General features: G+C 44.2%; 2 protein-coding genes across 3 annotated transcripts; both read left to right on the forward strand.

The window, feature by feature from the left end:
* Positions 1-290: 290 nt before the first annotated feature.
* On the forward strand, positions 291-5,636 carry LOC134459437 (kelch-like protein 23). Its single transcript, XM_063211790.1, has 4 exons — positions 291-1,122; positions 1,494-2,196; positions 2,569-2,721; positions 4,355-5,636. The coding sequence occupies exons 1-4, from the start codon at positions 550-552 to the stop codon at positions 4,663-4,665; spliced, it is 1,740 nt and encodes a 579-aa protein (XP_063067860.1). The 5' UTR covers positions 291-549; the 3' UTR covers positions 4,666-5,636.
* A 74-nt stretch (positions 5,637-5,710) lies between these two features.
* Positions 5,711-14,706, forward strand: ssb (small RNA binding exonuclease protection factor La). 2 transcript variants are annotated; one of them, XM_063211791.1, is made up of 12 exons: positions 5,711-5,802; positions 6,527-6,591; positions 6,935-7,038; positions 7,804-7,978; positions 8,761-8,868; positions 9,268-9,371; positions 9,725-9,796; positions 10,048-10,090; positions 10,541-10,678; positions 11,800-11,986; positions 12,222-12,341; positions 13,380-14,706. In XM_063211791.1, exons 2-12 carry the CDS (start codon positions 6,535-6,537, stop codon positions 13,472-13,474), a joined length of 1,203 nt encoding a protein of 400 aa, XP_063067861.1. In that variant the 5' UTR covers positions 5,711-5,802; positions 6,527-6,534; the 3' UTR covers positions 13,475-14,706. The 2 variants fall into 2 exon arrangements, with proteins under 2 accessions (XP_063067861.1, XP_063067862.1); XM_063211792.1 differs by having other exon boundaries at positions 5,722-5,802; positions 6,508-6,591.
* Positions 14,707-19,770: the final 5,064 nt, after the last annotated feature.

Raw genomic sequence — 19,770 nt, forward strand, 5'->3', positions numbered from 1 at the left:
TATTTATTTCACATTAGGCCTACATTACATTTCAGCCTGTGGGCCTGCTTTAATGAAAGGTAGGCTAATAGTGCAGCACTCTCCACTGTGAGGTAGGCCTATTTTAACAGACAGGCAAAGAAGGTGGATCTAACAAGGGGCGACACATGGGTCCGTTGTCCCAGGCCCGGGAAGAGAAGGGGGCCCAAATTGTGCTCTTATTACATCATTGGGTGGAGGGGCTTGTTCAGATGACTTTGTCCCAGGCCCAGCTAAAGGTGTTAGCGGCCCTTGGTGGGCTTATGCCCTGCAGCACTATCATTCATTATTCATGTTAAGTTCATGAACTGAAAGATTGAAACCACCACTTATTACATTGGTTGGTAACTGTGGTTTATTACAATAGAACAGAATGTGCCTTGCACTGTGCTTCTTTTGTGTTCTACAGAATCCAATGCTTTCCTGTCTTGAGCTATGTACCAGTGCATGACATGACATCCATCCCAGTTGTTAATTTTTCAGGAGCATTATTTATAAATGAGGTGTAAAGCTGTCATGTAACTACTACGAATGTTTCCCCCTGATCTCGTCTTGCGCATAGCAGTGGCCACAATGTCGTCAAAGGGACAGCTGGGTTACACATACGAATTCCTGGACACATCCCACCCGGCACAATTTCTGGACTCAATGTGGGAGTTCTACGTGGAAGGGCTCTTCACGGACGTCACACTGCAGTGCAGCAGTGGCCAAGAGTTCCAGTGTCACCGAGTGGCCCTGGCCACCCGGAGCCCCTTCTTCAGAGGCATGTTCACGGCCGACATGCGCGAGCGCAGCGACAGCCTGGTGCGCCTGCCAGGGATGGACGCCGACGTGCTCGGAACGCTCCTGGAGTTTGTGTACACGTCCAGGGTGACGGTAACCCAGGGCAACGTGGAGAAGCTCCTGGAAGCGGCCGACATGCTGCAGCTGGTGGCTGTGAAGGCGGCGTGTGAGGGCTTCCTGGTGCGTCTCCTGGACGTGGACAACTGCCTGGGCATGCAGGCCTTCGCTGAGCTGCACGCGTGCAAAGACCTGGAGAGAGAGGCCCGCAGAATGGTGCACTTCCGGTTCGAAGAGCTCGCTGGCCAGGAGGAGTTTCTGGAGGTACAGCTGATTGTGTATACAGTAATAAGTATGGATTTTTATATTTTCAATATAGTTGTACACAGGGTTGCTGTGGTGCATCGCTTTAACACCTTACCATATGTAGGCAACCCGGGTTCGAGTCTGGCCTGATTCATTTTCCAACCCTACCCCGTCTCTCTCTCTCCCACTTACTTCCTGTCGTCTCTTCAACTATCATGTCTAAATAAAGGCTAAAAAGCCCCAAAAACATGATTAATTATTATAAAACAGATTAGTCATTTAACTTACATTCTTTTAAGCTGCTTCCTTGCATCTGTGGCCTGTTTCCAGAACACATCTCACTGCCTTTGTATATGGTGACAACAAAGTACTTCTACTTCTACTTCTAGGTCAGCTTCGATCAGCTTCGCTCCGTCCTCTCCGCCAAGAACCTCAACGTGAAGAGACAGGAGGTTCTGGTGGACGCGTTGGTGAGGTGGGTCAGTCACGGCGACCTGGTCCGATTGCGTCACACCACCACCCTGCTGCGCTGCATAGGCATGGAGTTAGACGAGAAGCGCTTCTTCAGAACCCTCCTGAAGTCCCAGACATGCTGCTCGCCGGACCGATCTGATCTGGCGTCGATCCGGTCCGCCCTGGCCTCTTCCCTCCTGGCTGGTCTCCCCATCACACGCCTCAGTTCCAAAAAGCCCACCACCAGCATGTACGTCGTCGGAGGCTACTACTGGCACCCGCTTTCGGAGGTCCATGCCTGGGACCCGCTGTCCGACACGTGGGTCCAGGGCACCGACATGCCGGACCACCGACGGGAGAGCTACAGCGTGGCTCAACTGGGGCCCAGCATCTACGTGACGGGCGGCTATAGGACAGACACGGTGGAGGCGTTGGACGCGGTGTGGGTGTACCACAGCGAGCGTGACGAGTGGGGCCCCGGGTGCCCCATGTTGGGGGCGCGCTACTACCACTGCTCCGTGGCCCTGCACGGGTGTGTGTACGCCATCGGTGGGTACCGGGACGGAGCCCCAACCGCCGAGGTCGAGTTCTATGACCCGCTGAAAAGGAAGTGGTCCCCAGTGGCTAATATGATCCAGGGTACTCAACAAGACTTGCAGTGTGTGTGTGTGTGTAGGCGTCTGTCTGTCTGTCTGTCTGTCTGTCTGTGTATTGTATTTGATCAAGATTACTGTGTGTGATTTGTCTGATACATTTGTCATATATGATCGGGAATGAACTGGGGGAAATCTGGCTGCATCTAAATTGTGAACTAGTCTCTGAGAAAATGCAAAATGCCTAACAGTATCAGCCCGCTGGGAAATGCCCTGTATGTCAAATTATATGGCCTAATTTGTGACAGGGCTGTTACTTTCTAAACCCAGGATTGACACATCCGGTCCGCATACATCTTAATGCTAATAATGAAGCATTCAACAAAACCCTTTTTTTACCCATTTTTTTCTCTGGCAGGTGTAGGGAATGCCACTGCGTGTGTTTTGCACGACTGCATCTATGTGACTGGCGGCCACTATGGCTATAAGGGGAGCTGCACTAGTGAGAGGATTCAGATGTACAGAGCTGACCTTAACGAGTGGACCGTCGCCACCATCTGCCCTCACCCAGGTACGCAGAGCTTTTCATTTTGGGATGTGTGTTTGTTTAGGGATCTTTACTTTCATAGTAATATGATGAGAGAGTCGTTGCTACCAACAGAAGGACGCTGACCATGAACAGGCCGAGAACATTTTTGATTGTACTTATTCCACATGAGAAATGTCTAATTTTTCAAATGAAGGTGTTCATGTTTGGCATATTCAAGTCAAGCCAAGTCAAGTAGGTTTTATTGTCAATTTCTTTACATGCACTGGTCATACAAAGAATTTGAAATTACATTTCTTGCTTTCCCATGCAGACATAGACTAATCTAGGTAAGGACATAGACAGTATAGACATAGACAGTATAGACATAGACAGTACTTATACATGGACATAAGACAGTATGGACATAGACAGTGCTCATACAGACATTTAAAGTGCAAGACTGGACAGCAGAAGACTTGTAGAGAACATACATTAGGAGGAGGTAATTGTTGTGCTTTTCCTAAAAGTCCTTTATAGCGTTCTTACATAGTAATAGTAGCATTTTGAAGAAAAATAAATATTAAAATAGGTCTATCAAGTACACCAGCAGCAGTGTGTGTGTGTGTGTGTGTGTGTGTGTGTGTGTGTGTGTGTGTGTGTGTGTGTGTGTGTGTGTGTGTGTGTTTAGTGCAGGTAGAAGGTGCGGTGTGCGTCTGTGTGTGTGTGTGTGTGTGTGTGTGTGTGTGTGTGTGTGTGTGTGTGTGTGTGTGTGAGTGTGTGAGTTGTGTGTCAGTGTGTGTATGTTTGGGTTCAGTGCAGAAAGTGCAGTGTGCTTGTGTGTGTGTGTGTGTGTGTGTGTGTGTGTGTGTGTGTGTGTGTGTGTGTGTGTGTGTGTGTGTTTTGAGTTAGTGCAGGTTGAAAGTTCAGTCACAAATATAGTAGTGCAGGTGGAATGTTCAGGCGCAGATATGGTGGTGGGGATGAGGGGGGGGGGGGGGGTTGTCAGTGGCCTTGCTGGCTAGAGGCTGACAGTGGAGGGAGAGTGGGTTGAGTGTTCAGTATCTTGATTGCTTGGTGCATTGAGCTGCTTGCTGCTTGACAACATGCAGGTTGCCAGACAAAGTAAGTTTCTGAACCTTTAAAGGGACACTGTGTGAGATTTTAGTTGTCTATTTCCAGAATTCATTCTGCCCATTCACTAATGTTGCATTTTTCATGAATACACCATCAAATTCTAAGTATTCATTATGACTGGAAAAATTGCATTTTTCATACATGAAAAGGGGGATCTTCTCCATGGTCCGCCATTTTGAATTTCCAAAAATAGCCATTTTTAGCTGCAAAGGTGACCATACTAGAAAATATTTGTTTATTACTGAGTAAACTTTCATTTAAATATCAAATTTGGCGATAGCCAACCCAGTTTCAATGAGCAGCATAGTTGCAGTACCTTTTTTGACCATTTCCAGTGTCCTTTTAAGTAGGCTATCCAAAATATCAAAAAGCATACTCATTTTGCTGTACTTATAATTATTGTAGTTGTTTTTTTTAACATTCTTTTCTCAGAGTACGGTCTGTACTCGTTTTACCCCAAACTGTCAGTTGTCTACACAAATAAAACACAGTTTTTTGCTGATATTCATTTGTCTTATTTATTCCTTCTTGTCTCCTATAGAGTACGGCCTGTGCTCCGTGTCACTGAACAACAGGCTGTACGTGGTGGGGGGTCAGACCACCGTGTCCGACTGCTACGACCCCAAAACCGACGCGTGGACCAAGCTGGCGGACATGAAGGAGCGCAGGATGGAGTGCGGCGCCGTGGCCCTGAACGGCTTCCTGTACGTCACCGGCGGCTACTCGTACACCAAGGGCACGTACCTGCAGAGCCTGGAGCAGTACGACCCTGAGCGCAACACCTGGGAAGTCGTGGGCACGCTGCCCAGTGCAGCCAGGTCCCACGGCTGCATCTGTGTTTACCATTTATAGGCACAAGCAATGTCCTCTATGCTGTAAGGCAAACCATGAAGGTAATGCAAAAAAATGGTGTGATATCTGGCTTGTTGGACCAGATGAAATTGAATGGACTGTATAAAAGGGTTCTAGTCTCATGCTTCGCTAACACCCCGCCTCCGTAGAGAAAACAAGCTTTCCCCACTGTCAGCCAAGGCACAACAACTTTTGGGGGACTTTTCTCCATGTGGTACTTTTCCCCAATGAAAATGCCAGAATTTTGCGAAATGTTGAATAAAACTCTATCGTCAATGACGTCTTGCCTCACACCAAGAGGCCAAATACAAAAGGAGAGGACGGGAGGTCCTAGATTGAGTTGGACTCTGAAACTGACAGATATTCGTGCCAATTCACAGCTGCACTGTGAACAGCCAGTGTAATGCAGCATACTCAGGGAACATAATGGCAGCGTACCTCAGGGAGAAGTCCTGTTTTTATTATTGTTACTTACTATTATTTATTTTAAGCATATCAAAGGTTCAAAGGATAAAATGTCTCAGCATTACAACTCTGGTTGTGATTTCCTTTATCACTTGAAGACTGTTTTTAATGTAATTTTTTAAAAAATCACTTTTCTGGCAGCTATGTTGATGAATATGACTTTCGTGTCACTTTTTAAAACACATTGGAAATGTTTGTGCCCAGGTGAAAGTAGGCACTCAAAGATTGTTAAATAATACCTGCACAGAATAATATTAATATATCGTAGGCTTAATGGTCTAAAATAGTTTCAATGGAATGTTTTGCTAAGTTGTCATTTATGTAACTTAAATTGCTACATTTTTGTTGTATGTATTGGCTACTGAACAATTTCTGAACAGGTAGCCAACAGCAGGGCTGTTTTGGGCATCTGGTATTTTTGTGTTTCATTGCATTGCAATGTATGTCAAGCTCTCTTAGAAAACTGCATTTCTAATCCTTACTTTGTATTTTTATGTCTGAGTGAAATAAATTGTCACAGAACAAATTGATGCTGTTGGTGCTGTTCTTTAAAATGACCACTGGTAGTGCTCTTGCAAATGTGACGTGAACCCGGTGGCGCGCAGGTTTGTGGGAGATTTGGTGAAGCGTCGGCGAGTCGTTCAACTTCCACGAGCTAGACCCGGAGTTTAAGTGAGTGCAGTTATTTAATTACTTTTGTATATTATTATATTGTATCGCTGCCTTTCTGTACAGGTGTTTGTTAGCCCTGTGTAAATGTCTCCTGTACTTACATTGCCAGCATAAAGACGTAGTGCTAGGTCTTTTTCACTTAGTGCATGGTGGAGAATCGTGCGTACAGCTAGGAAGATGAAAACGTGCGTGTCATCATTCAGTGACTTGGCAAATGACTGAAGAGGGGCAAGGAATCTCAGTTTTAACTTAAAATCCTCATATCGCATACATGGCGCTAGGGTAAATTTGGAAACGTGAAACGCTATGGTACATGTTGTCTTCAGGAAGTGAGGTTGAGCCGCTAACCCAAATGAAATGCTTTGAATGCTGAACCGCCAGGGAGCATGATACGACTATGCAACCTTATGTCAGCATAGTAACTAGTTCTACATGTGTAACTGTTGCATACAAAACTTGTTGCTGCTGTTTATCCTTTGTTAATACGCCGTTCTGGCTGAACCGGCCTGGTCGTAGTGCCCATGCCTCTTTTAGGTGTACGACATCAACACGTAGGCCCACGTGTGTAGAAGTCACCAAGGCTAGAGCTAGCAGCTAATCTAGCTGCGCTCCATAAGCACTAGTTCTAGTGAGTGTTCTGTTGACGGGTCGGAAGCTGCACTCTATGCACTTGTAAACTCACGCAGTTTCACTTTAACCAATTAGGTACCTGTTTTCCCAACAGCTACAGATATGGCAGAAAATCAACAACCATCGCAGTTGGAGAAGAAGGTGGCAGACCAAATCGAGGTGAAGCAAAACAATCCTGTTGTATTCATTCAGCTGCTCTGCTATCAGCAAACTTTATATGGAAAACACGCCTTATGTTCCTTGCATGTAAATTACTGGTGTTTTCGAGATGTCATCGGACAGCTGAGTCCTGGTATCTTCATTGGATGCAGGGTGATGCAACCGGAGCAATGTGTCAGCAACGGTCACCTGTAATTGTTGCCTGACTTTGTATTTCATTAAGTTCAGCATCGTAACAGTATGCTGCACTAAATTTATTTGGTGTGTCGTCTCTCGTCTGTTATTCTGTGATGATCCGCCTTCTTAACGCCATTGTGTGTGTTTTGTTTCATTTTCCCCCTAGTATTATTTTGGCGACCACAATCTTGTGCGTGACAAGTTCCTGAAGGAACAACTTCAACTAGATGATGGATGGGTTACACTGGAGACTATGCTCAAATTTAACAGGTAAACCTGGCGCCGTTGCTATTGCAAAGGCATGCATGTTATGGTATGAACAGTGTTGCCAGATGGAAAATGCTGAATTATTGTACCTAATACCTCAATTATCGTTTTTGGGAGGAAATTATCGTACAAGACAAAAATATGTTGTTTCAAGGCATCCAAATGAGCTGAATGAAACTCTGAAATTATCGTACATCATGATTTTTAGATCATACAGAGGACAAAATGACAATTATGATACAAACACGATAATTATCGTACATCTGGCAACACTGGGTATGAACATCGTCAAGAAAATATTTCTAACCACTGGTGTGCCATCTAAGCAAATCAATAAGCTTGGCCTGGGGGAAAAAAAACCTTCTCTATTCCTTAGCCTCGTGGTCATTATGCATTAGGGCCTCCACACACCGGCTCCGACAGCACTACGGAGCACTTTCGCTTCTGACGCAATTCCGACCCCCAAACCCAATTTCACACGAACATAGCATGGATAGTTAATGGGCGGCTCCGACAAAATGGAACTCGTCTCTAATCGCTAGCCGATGTCCGCGTACAGTGGCGCCAGTGTGAGGAGTTCTATTGAAAACAATGGAATCTAACTTTTGTGGAGCAGTGCTCTGCACTTTGTCGGAGCCAGTGTGCGGAGGCCCTTATGCAGAATTTGGTGTTTATGGCCATTAATTAAAAATAAGTAAGACCTATTAGTAGACCTCTTGATTGTTATCGTCAAAATGATTCAACGTAATATCCGTTTCTAACATGCAGATTGAAGACTTTAACGACAGAGGAAGCTGTCATTGTGGCAGCTCTGAAGAAATCCAAAACGGGTCTCTTGGAGATCAGTGAAGATAAAACTAAAATTCGCCGCAACCCTGATAAGCCCCTCCCTGAAATGAATGACGAGTATAAAGACGTACTCAAGCACAAGTCCGTCTATGTGGTAAGTATGAAGACACTGAACTATTAAGTCGGTTTAAATTGTGTATTAAAGCACTCCTGTTTCAACCACAAGTCTAGATGCCGCATATTGTTGTGAGGCCACAATGCATCTGCACTCTACTCTACAGAGCACATACACTATCATAAGTTGGTATGGTACTATTGGTACTAGTGTTGCACCGATACCATTTTTTAGCCCCGATACCGATACCCGATACCCGACTGTGCAGTATCGGCCGATACCGATACCATACCGATACTACTCTGTTTGAAATGTATATATATGAAAAGTTATATAGGCTACTACTTGGATGTAACATCATTGCTATTATGGCTTTGTCAGGCTGCTGCCTACTCCAGTATAACTTTTTATACCTTTTAAATACCTATGATATAAAATAACTAAGTTCAAGGCGGTGTTTAAGAGTCATACGAGCATCTGTAAATGGTATCGGTGCCCTATTTGTTGGTATCGGCCGATACCGATACCACCATTTTAGTGCAGTATCGGGGCCCCGGCCGATACTGGTATCGGTATCGGTGCAACTCTAATTGGTACATGGTGTATTTATATGCATGGGGCCAGCATTGTTTACACTTTCGTAAAACGTGCTGTGAAATGAATTGGCCATAAATAAATGTGCACACTTGTTTGACTTTTTGCTCTTTTCTTTAGACCGAACAATGCTCTTTGCCTCATCTGCGTCATCATATTCGCTCAGGCATCTTTCTTCCTTTTTGTTATGTTATTTGTGGTTTAATTGATCATTTGAACCCATCCAGAAAGGTTTTCCTCTCGACGCTACTCTAGACGATGTGAAGGATTGGGTAGGCGACAAAGCCCACATTGAAAACATCCAGTTGAGGAAAGGAGCCTTGAAGACTTTCAAAGTAAGACAACAAGATCCATACTGTTTTATTTCTTGATGTATGTGGGTGTTTTCATTTCTGTGTTCATATGTTTAACACTCTTGGGCCATTTAAGGTCTTATTTTAAAACTTTTGCCCGGTCTGATGTTCGGACTGAATCTAATGGTACCTCAAATATCCACTACCTTATTGTGGGGCAGGGTAATATAAAGAGATAAAAATGATTATGAAATCAAAACCCACATTGCTCCATTTAACCCAAATAACTGTAAGCCATGTAATGTTATGTGTTGGGCTTGTGTATCCATTGTGTCTAGGCTAACTGGTAAACCATTGTTTTGAATCATATCTGAGCTAGCTGTCTAACTATTGTTTGTAGTTGTACCTGAGCTTACTGTTTAATCGTTGTTTTGTCTCCAGGGCTCCATCTTCATGGTTCTGGCCTCTGAAGACGCCGCTAAACAGTTTGTTGCCCGCGACGACGTCAAGAAGTTCAAAGACAGCGACTTGATTGTCTTGATGAAGTAAGTCATGGAGGCTTATCCAATATACAATCCAATGTCTCTGATAGCTATAAGATGGTTATAAGCATTATAATGTGGTCAATTTAGTAGCAAAGCACGAGTTTCATTGTGGAGCACATACTATGCATGCAAGTACTGGTAGTCCCGGCTTTACCTGAATAGAGGTCATCACAAAAAATACAATAAAATCTGAATTTGTTAAAAGGAGGGGGTGATAAATTGTTGTAAGCTATTGCTGCTAAAGTTCTGAATTGAGACCAATCTCCTACTTTGGAAGCTAGTTTGGCATTGTCGGCAGACTGCACTGTATTGCATGTACATGAAGTCAACGTTTTCTTGCTGTGTGGTTTCAGAGAGGACTACTACGCCAAGAAAGCAGAGGAGAGGAAACACACACGGGCTATGGAGAAGTCTAAAGCCAGAAGGTGAATACAACTAGTACAACTCTGGGATGTGTTTCTGGAAAGGGTAGTTGCTAACTACGTTAGCTACTTTGTTGGTTGCTATGCAATTTCCCATTGGCAACTACCGAAGTTGCTAACTGTTAACAACTACGCTTTCCAGAAATGCACCCCTGGTTTGTTTCCTTGGTGTAAATCATCCATGGCCTCTGTCTGTGTTTGTGATGTGTGCTTGTGTTTTGTTGTCTTCATCATTGCTTCTCTCGTTTATTTAGTGAGAAGGAAGAGAAACAGAAACAAGCAGAAGAGGAAGAAATGGTGAGTGTTTGTGTTTCTTTTTTTTGTGGGTGGAATAGCGTGCTGTGGTAGGTGGTCTTAAAATCAGAGGGTTGCCGGTTTGAATCCCACCCTGGCCTCTCCCTACACCTCCATCAACGGCTGAAGTGCCATTCAGCAAGCAGGGTGTCTGTAGGTTTTTCAGAAGTAGTAAAAGGTAGTACATGAAAAGCCACATCTCACCTGGTAGTATTTTTTTTTCTGGACTCTACTGGACTATAACTGGTCTTATGCATTCTCTAATTTTTAAAATTAATCTGTAGTCCTTAAACGAGTCCTTAATCTCAATGAATTAGTACGTTTGGGCAAATTAATTTTTGGCACCTAACCCCACATTGCTCTAGGGACTGTAACACAAGTGCCATGTAAATGTCGCTTTGAATAAAAGCAGCAGCCAATTGTAATGTAATTTCTCTGCTTTGCCCGTCCCAGAAATCGTTGGAGGAGCAGAAGGGCTGCCTGCTGCGCTTCACTGGCGTCGGGGACCAGACCTCTCGAGAAGACTTCCACGAGGTGTTCGCAGGACACGCCGACATCAAGTGGATCGACTTCACCCGAGGAGCCAAGGAGGTGAGGGCTTCAGCCATCTTTTCAGCCTCCTGCACCTCACTTGAACAAGGGCGAGGCCTTGGGGGGGCACCCCAAGTTGAAAGCACTTTAACTTTTGGAACGCTCATTACACAACAAAGAAATCTCAGCATCTAACAGCAACTCTTTTCCAAGTGCTTGAATTTCCAAACACTAGCAAGGATTTTCATAGTTTGGAAGCTAAAAAACCCCCTACATAGTAGTCCAAGTGGCCCCCAATGTGGTCTCTCCATTTTACTGACTGGAATGAACATCCTGTTCCTATGATGTGCAACAGTTTGTAGTCCAAGTACTGCCATGTTAGAGAAATCCTCTCACTTGGGCACTTAATTCAAAACATGGCCTGCTAGGACAAAATTGAATAGGACGTGGGATCCAGCATTCTCTCATTCAGTGATTCCTTGTGTTTGCAAGAAAGCAGAGAATGCGCACACATCAGTGGCACAGGTGTAGGGGTGTAAATCACAGCTTTCATGATAATACCATACGGTATCGATTTCTTAAATAAGGGATTTGATTTTTTTTCGATACTTAAGAATTCCCCACGATACAATGCGATTCGGTTCGATTCGATTTTTTCCAATTACTTTTCCACTACTATTGTGTTATGGAGCTAGGGCATTGCACAGGGGCCAGCGATTCGATTATTTTCGATTCTTAAGAATGCCCCACGATGCGATTCGATTAAATCACCGGCCGATACTTCCGATACATTAATACATTTCGATTTTATTTACATCCCTACACAGGTGCTGGTCAAAACAAAATCATGTAAATAATAAATGTCCGCAACACTGTTAATGCTCCCAGTAATTTAATGCCACAACGTTTCGGACAGAAACGTTATGCCATTAAATAGCTGGGAGCATGAAGTGTTGATTATTATTTATTTTAAAATCCTCGTGTTAACTGACCTTCCTCAGGGCTCCTGGAGGAAGGTCATTAGACCAAAAGCTTGGCTTATTAAAAGGAACTTACTCGAGGATTTAAGTGTGCATAATTTTTTCTTTCTATTTTACACAGTTTTTGTTTACGTTTGGCACCTTTTAATCGAGAGTGCGGTGTGATCCGGTTGAAAACAAGACCCTCGTGTTTGCCTTTAGGGTACCATCCTGTTCCGGTCGAAGGCCGCGGAGGCGCTGGAGAAGGCCAAGGCAGCCAAGGGCGCCGCCCTGGAGGTGAAGGGGAAGGAGGTGCAGTGGGAGGTGCTGGAGGGAGACGCGGAGATGGACACGCTCAAGAAGATCATCGAGGACCAGCAGGAGTCACACAACAAACGCAGAGGCAGAGGTACAGTTTGATTTGATGGCCGGCCCGGAACTGAAGAAGATTAAGACTGAAACGTCTGACGGGCAATAAAGCACCGTTCTGTCCTGTTCTCTTTTATTTTGTATATGTCTTAAGGAATGAGCTGAACCTTGAGTTGAGCACGTCAGAAAACTTAATTTGATGGATGTACAAGAGAAAAGTAACAACATGCTAACCATCTCTTTCATCTCTTTCCTTCGCCCATGCATCTCGACAGGGGGCCACAGGGGAGGTGGCAGGGGACGAGGCCGTGGGGGCCGTAGCCGGGACAGGGGAGGCAGAGACCACCACCATCCCCAGGGAAAGAAGACCAAGTTCGACAGCGACGACGAAGCAGGTTGGTGGCATTTCATTACAGTATTTATAGTGATGATGACATGCACTCTGTTGTAGCAACATTGCCCTAGGCCAATGGTCAGGAACCTATGGCTCTAGAGCCACATGTGGCTCTTTTGGGAACTGTATATGGCTCTTACTCATCTAGGGTTGCCAACCATCCCTTGAAATACGGAAATACGTCCTATATTTAAAAATAAATGTACAGGTTCCATATTGAGTTGAAACAGGGCATGGGAGGTTAAAATGCATTAAAATGCAGGAAATTACATCTAAGAAATAGGCCTACTAAATTTTCAGGGAGAGGACTCCCAGACCCTTGCCATAATGATGTCTACAGTTGGCAACCCACTTAATACAACTAATAACTTGACAGTACAGTCTAAAATTGTTGGGCTCAATTGAAATACATGCTTTTATTTGTATTCAGTGTTTTTAAAATGGCATGGCTCACGTGAACATTTATTTTTAAAAAATTGGCGTTTATGGCTCTCTCCAGCAAAAAGGTTTCTGACCCCTGCCCTAGGCTTTTAAATAAGGACATGAAATTGAAAACACTGATTTAACCCCTTAAGACACGACTTTATAACTTAGCTGTTACCAGAATGGCAATAATGTATTACTAAAGGTCCCGTGCACGGTCATAGTAGTGTAGTACTATAGTAGTTAACTTTCAATGTCTATTACAGCGTGCCACAGGAGGTACGGCGTGCATTAAGGGGCTGCATGTTATCTTAAAAAAGTAGCCCACCCTGTTTTCTTATTGATCCATGTTCCTCTCGGATCTGAGACGTTCATGTGTACTTCTCTGGTCTATGTGCGTGCCCGTAATCTGTTTGGCACATGGCATTATTTAGATATTCAGCTCAGTATGACATGGAGCACCAAATGAGGCCGGAGTTAGAAGTAAACAAGCTCATCCATATTTTTAATGTTTTGTCTATGTAGCCTAAATTGAACAACAATGGATGGTATGGTGTTGTTTTTTTCCTGTTTATGGACTAGTAGTAAATGTGTGTTTTCCTTGTCCCCCTCCCAGATCACACCAGTCCTAAGAAGAGGGCTCTGGAGTCCAATGGCAAGGGTGCTGCGGAGCCTGCAGCTAAGCAGGTCAAGACTGAGAACGGCTCGTAAACCACAAACGCTCTCCCTGAGTCCCTGCTCCTTTTTTTTTACTGTACAGTAGACACTTAACCTAAATCGTGTAAAATGGAGAGGTGCACCCTCTCACTATTCCAGGAAGGGCTGTCGGCACTCTCTTAATCCCAGTCCCTTCGCTGAAAAAGGACAAAATAGTCCGCTGCGTTCAACATAACTTTTCATGTTAATTGTGGAAACCCATAAGGACTTCATTGCAGGTCATCAAATGGTATTTTGATTAGCCGGTGTGCTTCTGTTGACGGGATACATACCACCATTGCGGTTTTGTTGTTTCAATGGAAATAGCCTTTATATGTCTGAGATGTATTTATGTTTTTACCCTTTTTTTATGAAATGAGGCCTATTGAGAAATTCGTGCATGGAAAGGGTGTTCAATGACTGAAATGGTCTGACACCTCTCCTACCCTCAAACATACATCTTTTTGTTTGAATCCTGGGTCTGTTCTTTTAAATGCTAACAAGGACTTGAGCAAGTTATCTTGGAATTCAACAGGTGTTTGTGGCAGGGGTTTAGCTGAAGGAAAGTGACTAGTTTGCTTATCATGGAGAGAGTGCAAGCTAAGCTGTATCGAATCTGGCTGTTGTCAATCGTCAGTCTGTTGTCAATGGAGACTGCTCGCCTTGTTGCCACCAAGACTACTTTTAGATTCACACTGACAATGTATACGTTTTCTTACTGTGGTGCTTGCGTCTCCCTTACATGGATGAGGCATCATTCCCATTTTCTAAGTTCTCTGCCATTATCAGGATGTTAGAGCCAGGTCAATCTGTCTTTCTATGATTATTATTTTGGTGTTTTTTGCTTTGTTGAAGTCTTTGTGGCATATGGGCATGCCAGACTGCTGTAGAGGGACGTCTTTAAAAAAGCGACCTCTCAGTCCAGAAGTTGCTTCCCTAAGTTCCCTCTCTCCTCCACTGCCTGTTGAAATCTCTCCCTACAACCACACCATTATCTATGGTTAGCTAAGCTACAGACAGACGCCAAGCAAGTGCCATTTCCCGTTCTTTTTCTTTTGTATTGTTTTTTTTTTTTTTTTTTCCCCAAAGATTATTCCCATACAAGGCACTCATTTTTTTGTTTGTCTTATAGATGTCCGTTGTTTTTATTATCCAAGTTTTCCCTTGAGTGATTGTGTTTAGTTTAATTGCTACATCATATATCTATACATCTTGTTTTGAATTTCAATAAAAGCAGTGTACACCTACTTCTGCCCCCTTGTGTTTGTTTATTATAATGATTTCTTAGTTGCGTGAATAGACGCATCTTCAAAAGTTTGAATCTAAGATGTTATTTTTAGTGCATCTTATATTGAATATACTGGCCCACTTGACATGTTGAGTAAACCCAGCCAGCAGTTACCACAGGCGTGCAGTAGGGGGTGCTATGGTTCCACATAACAGAGGAGAGCGTTTAGAATGCTGGTGGCATGCTTGAGTACGCCTGCTTCGTAATTGGCAGCGATTTCAGAGGACGCCGCGCTCTCCCCCATTCCTTCCCGTCAAGTTTCCCTCGCTCACTGACTTGTTTCACGCCGTAATTGCCTCTCGCAGAAACTACTTGTACACACATTCAGGGAACTACATACATTCACAACTAGGCTGTTGGTGATTTTTTTTTAGGTGGCTTTTGAAAGCATGGTCATCAGGCCATTGACCACCTGTGTTGCCTACCACAGTAAATTGTGTACAGCATATTTACTCTTGATTCTACACTACAAATGGAACCATAGTACGTGCTAGAAGAGTAAGTGGTGAATTGAAAATGCAAAGTTAATCAGTTTGATTGTTCAGTGTTAATTCAACGGTTAACATTCACAGACCTAGTTACAAATTGGGGTTCCTCTAGCTCAGTGTTAAATTAACTCTGCAAATGTGTTGATGTTCTCTCGCATGCCTATATTTGGATGCACGAGACAGATGAATAGCAATCAAGGTCACGCTGTAGGGTTTACTGTGCAGGTGAGAGTTGAAGCTGATGAAGGACCTGCATAACATTTAAAAAAGGATGTGAATTTAAAGAAATCACCATTGCGACTTTAATGTTTTAAAAGTATCTGTTTTGTATCAGGAGCTCAATTTCCCTTCATGTGTAAACAAAAGGCCCAAACGGATGCATTGAAGGAAAAAAAATCCATATACATATAAACGGATTGTAAGACGGTAGATGAATGGCAATCAGTCAAGGTCACGCTATACTCTGCAGTGGGGGAGATGAGCTGAAGCTGATTAAAATGAAAATGGCTTTGGCCTCCATCCACCATCATGCAATCTGCATGATCATCAGGCCTGCCAAATTCCTCTGTTCATCAGCTGAAGCCATTGATTGTTCTCCTGGTGATGACAATGAATGACAAGTACTCGAGTCGAGGTGTGTGAGTGTGAGTGTGTGTGTCTATAAAGGGGTGTGCTTTTGACTTCTTCCGTAAGCAAAATCGTGTGATTTTTCAGTGAGAATCTAATATACAGTATCTCTGTCAGCATTCTACTTTCACTCAGAACATAGTGTAGTTTTGTAAGATCAGAGGGTTGCAGGTTCAAATCCCACCCTTACCTCTCTCTACAGCTACATACATAGCTGAAGTGCCCTTGAGAAATGTAATGCAATGTGGCACAGCAGTTCACAGCACACAGTGTATACTGCACACAAAGAAATTGCATTTATGCCTCCCCCATGCCAGGGGGCAGCCCCAAACGACGCCCCAAGGGAGCAGTGGGGTGGGACAGTACCATTCACAAGGTACCTCAGTCTTGGAGATGGATTGGGGAGAGCACGGTTTTGTGTGTGTGTGTGCGCGTGCGCGCGTGTGTTTCCATGTGTGTGTGTCCGTCCTCGTCCTCCCTGCTTTCATCAAAAATGTAATTTAATTTCTTTGAGCGTCGTGTTCTGACCACATGGTGGCAGACAATGACTTTGTATTGCGGTCTCTCTCTCTCTCTCTCTCTCTCTCTCTCTCTCTCTCTCTCTCTCTCTCTCTCTCTCTCTCTCTCTCATTCATTCTACTTCTCAGCTGTTCCTTCTCTCTCTCTCTCTCTCTCTCTCTCTCTCTCTCTCTCTCTCTCTCTCTCTCTCTCTCTCTCTCTCTCTCTCTGCTGGGATTTTTCCATCTTTGTGTTTTTTTCACCCTTGAGATGATTTCCAGTCAGAGTAGTTTTGCACCATGCTGGTGGCTCTGACGACAATCCGATGCGAAGGACTCTAGTAAGCCACGCAGGCTGTCAGTCAGACACGCTCACTCCCTCTCTCTCTCACACACACACACACACACACACACACACACACACACACACACACACACACACACACACACAGGCTGTCAGGCACACTACGCTACCTAAAATACCTCTACACACACACACACACACACACACACACACACACACACACACACACACACACACTCCCACACACTAGGTCAGTACCTCTCACACCCCTCCTCTTTCTCTCTCTCTCTCTCTCTCTCTCTCTCTCTCTCTCTCTCTCTCTCTCTCTCTCTCTCTCTCTCTCTCTCTCTCTCTCTCTGCTTTCACATTTCAAGTGCAGCATTTCCACTGGGAACACTGAGGGTGTTTTGTTCTCTAAGTTCTTGACACAAACAGATTTGAATTTTCTGTTCTAAGACACACACACACAAACACACACACACACACACACACACACACACACACACACATATTTGTGTTAAGATATGGAAAAAATGTATGATTTTTTACATGTGACTGAAAATATAGCAGCTGAACAACTACTCTGCAGTCTGAGCTCTGTGTGTGTTTATTAGCCTGGCGAGCCAGGGGCGTCTAGATTTCTAGGCTATGTGTTTATAACAGTGACCCGCTGTGGCATTTCACCCTGGCAGCCAAAGCGGCAGTTGAGATGTTGAAATGGTTTTATGAAGTCATTGGTCACATGCTGTTAACGGCAATCAATGTCTGGTATATATTCCCCTGTCTGTCTTTCTTGATGCCTTTTTTTGTTGTTTGTTTGGACAAAAACAAGAGAGAGACGTTGTGATCTTTCGGGGGGGGAAAGGCTCCAACACATGCCCTTGGGAAAGGTCTACACATGTTGCTGGGGAGATAGCAAAGTCGCCCTCTTCCAATTAACACCGTGTCAGGGATGATCAATAGATCACAGATGGAACCTGGACTCAGTTTCCGCTTGCTGGCAAGGAAGTACACCGGGGTGGGGCGACAAACAGGTCTGTTGTCACGGGCACAGATAAAAGGGGGGCCCAGAATTGGGTCGTCTTTAAATTTGATGTACTGCATGGGGTGGGGTGGGGGTGGGACTTTCAGCTGACTTTGTCCCCGGCTCAGCCAAAGCTGTCAGCGGCCCTGCTCACTGTTACAGTGTTCCGGTCGGGCCCCGCTTTTTCCAAAGACAGATGTGGACTGCGGGGTTGAGGGAGATAACGCGGGGTTAATTTTCAGCAAAGCATGATGGGATTTTGTCCCCTGTGTCTGTGGTGCCAGGAAGTGGTTGGGGTGTGATAAACCACTCGTGAGGTTACAGGAGACTCCACTTGCTCTATTGGGTTTGTGGTCGTTTCTTCACACTGACGGCCGGCCAAGGGGACAACTGCTAAGAGTTTTAAGGACAGACTCCTCGGCCATGCAGACTTCATTGTGTGTGATGGTGCATCAAGCAGTAAACTGATGGTTTTTCGGTCCCAGGAGTCGAGGCCATTGGGGTCAACTTGTATGTGAGATTGGAACCTCTCTCCTAGACCTAAAACACCTGATACCAAAATATAAACATCATGCCACAAACTATTAATACCCTCCCCCTTTTCAAGAGGAAAAGAGATGTTTCACTAACCAGCACAAGATGGCTCCCAAATAACGTCCTCCTGTCCTGGAGGAAAAGAGACTTACAACAAATAATCTTGCTTTAACAAGACCAGCTAAATAAATATCACCTCCCTTTTCAGGAGGAGAAAAAAAATACATTTGACTAACAAGACCATCTAAAAGATGGCCTCCGAGTCCAGAGCTTTGCTTTGCATGATGGCTTCACTCGCTGGCTCTCTGCTCCCTGGCTGGAATGTTAAATAGCCTCCATGAGTCACTTAAGGAATTGTCACCGGAGTTAAAGAGGAGGGTATCTATGATAGATGACGGGCCCCATGAACACACTGGACTATGACTTCATGAGATTTGTCCCGGATGATAAATGAAAGGGCTTATGAACAGAATATACTCAGTAGAAGGTTATAAATCGCCACGGCCCTGTGGGCTCCCATATTACCCAGGCACGTGTTATATGAATATTTATTATCTTATAAAGTAATGCAGGGGGCCCAAGGAAACACAATTGTGAAACACGAAAAAAATAACATTTTAACTTCACAACATACAACCAAAAACCCACACATTTTAACTTATTCTCAACACACAAACACACCCCTATTACCCAGTCTTGCATGTTACCTGAATAATGTTATCATTTAAAGTGATACTGGGGTCAACAAAGCACAATCGTGAAACAAAAAAACATTTTAACTTATTCACAACACAGAGAAAGAAATCAGAACATGCAAAGATAGCAAAGCACACAACACAGAAGCACACAAATAAATAGAAGCACACAAATATCCCAGAAATGACTCCTATTCAGTAAGGCTGCCCAATAATGAACCTCTATCCCCACCGTATATATTTTTTTCATGCAGGCCAGTCTTCTTGCTATTCTTTCTTGTTTCTGCACTCTGAGCTGCATGTCTTGTATGATATAGTCAGAGTGCGATTTGTGGGGGGGCATTGAAACCGCCACTTTTTCTACATGATTTTAATCACAGTTCAATGTAGTTCCATTGATTTTGCTTAAAATCTCAAACTTTTCCCCCCTTCTGGTTTTCACACAAATCACACCCTGGATATAGTGCTATACACATACAGTTATTATCACAGCCTCCTTTCAACCCTGGTAGCCTACAGTACATAAACAAGCCGAGGTGGCACGTGCCTCTGTGTAATCCTTGTCACCCCTCTGGGCTGAGGGAGACATGGTTGTGTAACCACTCATGCCCACGGGCCATGAAGTGGACCTCGTACAATACATGAGCTGTCATGGCTTATATAACTGTTGTTCCCCCTTCCATCCATGTTTACCATGAACGTGGAATCCCATTTTTCATATCTCCACGCAAGAGCTGAATTGTGTCACCCGGCAACAATGGAATGGAATTTTCTGGATGGAGTCGGCCTTTGGTTATTGTGATGTAGATTTCCTCTCTATTACATTTGAGTCAAAGTGTGTGTGTGTGTGTGTG

The sequence above is a fragment of the Engraulis encrasicolus genome, chromosome 12 (assembly GCF_034702125.1).
Source record: "Engraulis encrasicolus isolate BLACKSEA-1 chromosome 12, IST_EnEncr_1.0, whole genome shotgun sequence".
Taxonomy (NCBI): Eukaryota; Metazoa; Chordata; class Actinopteri; order Clupeiformes; family Engraulidae; genus Engraulis; species Engraulis encrasicolus.